This window comes from Aplysia californica, unplaced genomic scaffold (assembly GCF_000002075.1).
Source record: "Aplysia californica isolate F4 #8 unplaced genomic scaffold, AplCal3.0 scaffold01135, whole genome shotgun sequence".
Lineage (NCBI taxonomy): Eukaryota > Metazoa > Mollusca > Gastropoda > Aplysiida > Aplysiidae > Aplysia > Aplysia californica.
Window position 1 is genome coordinate 16518 of NW_004798405.1, and position 3987 is coordinate 20504.

Below are 3987 nucleotides of genomic sequence, written 5' to 3' on the forward strand. Positions count from 1 at the left end.
CACCCGAAAGGAATTAATTATTTGTCTGAATAAGAAGTAATGTATATGTACCTGTGTACATATGTGTCATGACGCTGTGGAATCAGGTGCTCTGTCAATTTTTGGGCATATGGATTTATTGGTATCATCTTAAAGCCTGTTCATTTGCCTTGTTTTGATTTTGATTGAAAGAAATATCGTTTTATCTTGAATGGAAGTTGATATTTTTACGATTGAAGGAGGATGTGGTCACTGTGTTCAGAGGTAAAATTAACTAGAAAATGGCTGCCAAAGTTTGGTGACTTTGAGTCTTGAAAAATGAAAATTTACAGTTTTTTGTCCTTTTAATCGACATTTTTTCTGTAAAATCCACGCAGAAATGTGTATTTAAATGGACAGAAAAGATGTTGAGCCAAAAAACAAAAATTTGATAAAAATTGCCAAACCAGCTGAGAAATGCTGGGTTTTTTAAATTTCAGTAATCTTGATGAGGGCCTGATTTCACCAAGATGCCTCACATATGGTCGCTTTTAATTAAGCACAAGGGGGCTATTCCGAAAAATACTGTTTTGAGAAAATCGAAGGTAAAGTTTTTGCCCCTTGTTCAGTTTCTTTAAAAGAAAAGGACGTTTTCTCCATAACCAAACAAATATACCCACCAATGAAACCAAACTTCTCCTATAGGTAGGGCAATGCCCACTTTTGCTGTAGGTCAAGATTTCTGGAAACCTTCGAAATCTGGGTTAGCCCGCTTGTCCTTAAAAGCGACCATTTAATATTGTTGTATTTCAGTGCTGGTCCCCAGCCCCCCTCAGAACCTCCAGGTGCAGACCTTGTCGTCGACGTCCATCGAGGTGATCTGGGAGCCACCGCTGGAGCCAAAGGGCACAATCGAGTCTTATGTGCTCATTTTTTACAAGGTACTCGTGTTGCTTCTCTTCTGAGTAGGTCGTTGTTGTTGTTATGTCTGTCTGTTTCTGTGTAAGTTATATGTGAGTTGGGCTGACAAAATGAGTTACTTCTAGGATATTTGCCTTATGGAAATTGATATAATCAAATTTATAGGTGGAGTTTGTACAATTTGTAAGTTTGGAAGAATAAAAGATATGGTAGATTCGACGAAAATGGCAATATTTGAAAGTCTATAAATCTGTCCCCATGTCGATTTTTCTATCAAAATCTCCATTCTTGGATTGCGAGAAGTTACTCATTTTGTCAGCACGACTCACATATGCCGTCACTTACAACCATCCCAAAGGTGGATGTCATTGTTCTTGCTGTTGTTATCGCTGTTGTTGTTGTGTGCGTTTGTTTCTGTGTAAGATATGTGCAGTCCCTTCTCCAAGGTGGTCACTCACAAGTCACAAAGGTGGATGTTGTTGTTGTTGTTGTGTATCTGTTTCTGTGTAAGTCATAAGCAGTCTGGTACGGATAACTCAACTCTAAGGCCACAGTCCCTTCTCCAATGTGGTCACTTACAAGTCACAAAGGTGGATGTTGTTGTTGTTGTTGTTGTTGATGATGTTGCTGCTTGGTGGGTGGTTGGCAGGTGCTCTGATGTGGTTTGCTCCTTCTTTCCAGCATTCAGCATCCATCAAGCTTATCTCTCTTTTTTTAAAGTGTGTTTGTTACTCTTTTGTAACAATTAAACAAGTCTAATCTTCAGCACTTAAATGACCTCTCTTGTAACTCCTCTAATCTTCAGCACTTAAATGACCTCTCTTGTAACTCCTCTAATCTTCAGCACTTAAATGACCTCTCTTGTAACTCCTCTAATCTTCAGCACTTAAATGACCTTATAGTGTTGCCAGTGGCATAAAACTCTTACTAAATTTTTTAAAAGACAAAAGAAAACCCCTCTTACTACAACTAAACTAAAAACTAAAATGATCTAAATAGTGTTGATTGGGAAGTAAAACACCCACCACTACAATTTTTTGTGTTGACCTCACAGGTGGGCTCCAAGTCGGAAGAGGACGTGCCTGTGTTGGGACCCTCGCACACACTCGACAACCTGGACCAGTACAGTAAGTGACCTCAAAATGGCGGGTGGTTGGAGGGTGGTAGTGGTATGTCCTACTTCTTTACTTTCCCTCTGTTGTTTCTGTCTGAGTGGGTTGTTGGAGGGCGCTACTGGTACGTCTTACTTCTTTACTTTCCCTCTGTTGTTTCTGTCTGTGTGGGTGGTTGGAGAGCGCTACTGGTACGTCCTACTTCTTTACTTTCCCTCTGTTGTTTCTGTCTGAGTGGGTGGTTGAGGGTATGTTACTGGTATGTCCTACTTCTTTACTTTCCCTCTGTTGTTTCTGTCTGTCTGTCTGTCTGTCTTACTGTTTCCCAGCACTTGTTGACTATTGCTGTGTCGATGTGCTTCTGTTTACTCAAACAAACAAACAAAGCTGTGTAAGGTTATCTGAGCTACCTATCTGAACTTTTAACACCGTATGTTCCATACCCCCCGGGGCAGTGCCACTGACTGAAGTGTCTTTAGGCCATTCCCAAAAGGGGGGACATTTCTCGTTCAAGCACAGTAGAATTGTAAATGGGCTGATTCATGTCATGCTCATAACTGTGCCTGATCTACAACAGGGAACTGCTGCTTTTTCTTTCCTGATCCTTACTATTGTCATTTTCCTCTACTTCTTTTGTTTGTTTGTCACTCCCTTGTGACCTGCCATTTTAGGGTGCCTTGATAGTCGAAGCAGACCTTGTGCTGTTGAAGCTAGAGAGGTGAGCAGTCTAAGCCTGATTCCCTGTAAAGACTTCTCTGTTGACACCTCATATGACCTTATGCAGTTGCGAGCGCCGTAAAACCCTCTACTATAAAAAAAAAATATATAAAAAACTATAGTATGTTCCATCTCATCAGTAACGCTCATCCACCACAGACGCAACAAAACTCAGAGCCCCTAGAAAAAAACTAAGATTTTTTTGTGAGAATGTTTCTCGCTTTTTGGCCCTAACATCTGAAACTCCTTGCCCCAGGATCTCGGAGAAATGTGAGGCGTGCTGACAGAATGAGTTGCTTCTCGTAATCCACAGATACAGATATTGGCCATTTTTTGTAGATTTTCTATTGATGCCATATTCTTAACTATAAACCTGTCTTTTATTATTTCATACTTATGAATTGTAAAAACTCCACCTATAAGCGTGATTTATCTATTTCCATAAGGCTCAAGTCCGAGAGGTAACTTTTTTTGTCAGCACGCTTCATAAAAAACAAATCCTAAATTAACTATGCCTCAGCAAATTTCTCTTTCAAAAGATCAATAAAATCATATCCTTATCTTAGAGAAAAACCAACTCTTATGAAAACTTCCCAGGCAAGCACAGTTTCCGTGGTGGGAGTGTGTGTGCGTGTGTATGTATTTATCATATCTCAACAAATTTCTCTTTGTGGTGATCAATAAAGTCGTATCCTTATCTTACTTGACAACTAAATCTATGACAACTCCGCAGACGAGTACAGTTTCCATGTGGTGTGTGTGTGTATTGATAAGAGCATGTTTGTGTGTGTGTGTGTTTTGATAAGAGCGTGTATGTGTGTGTGTGTATATTTATCATATCTCAACAAATTTCTCTTTGTGGTGATCAATAAAATCGTATCCTTATCTTACTCGACAGCTAAATCTATGACAACTCCGCAGACGAGTAGTTTCCATGTGGTGTGTGTGTGTATTGATAAGAGTGTGTATGTTGGTGTGTGCGTGTGTGTGTATTAATCATATCTCAGCAAATTTCTCTTTGTGGTGATCAATAAAATCGTATCCTTACCTTACTGGACAACTAAATCTGTGACAACTCCGCAGGCGAGTACAGTTTCCGTGTGGTGGGAGTGAACGAGAACGGGCCGGGCATCAGCACTCCTGAGTCGCTGGCACGCACCTTTTCCGACAAACCTAGCGCTACGCCGCAGAACTTTACACTGGAGGTGACCAGCTCTACGGTGAGTACCTCTGTCTGTCTGTCTGTCTCTCTCTCTCTCTCTCTCTCTCTCTCTCTCTC

The 3987-nt window shown here is 40.6% G+C and overlaps 1 protein-coding gene across 1 annotated transcript in view; it reads left to right on the top strand.

Moving 5' to 3' along the window:
* Nucleotides 1–3987, top strand: part of LOC101856481 (neogenin-like) — a gene marked incomplete at both ends in the record, with an annotated part of 38609 nt that overhangs the window by 10756 nt on the left and 23866 nt on the right. The window contains 3 exon segments of the mRNA NM_001310498.1: nt 772–899; nt 1934–2006; nt 3792–3928. Coding sequence (NP_001297427.1) covers nt 772–899; nt 1934–2006; nt 3792–3928 — 338 coding nt within the window.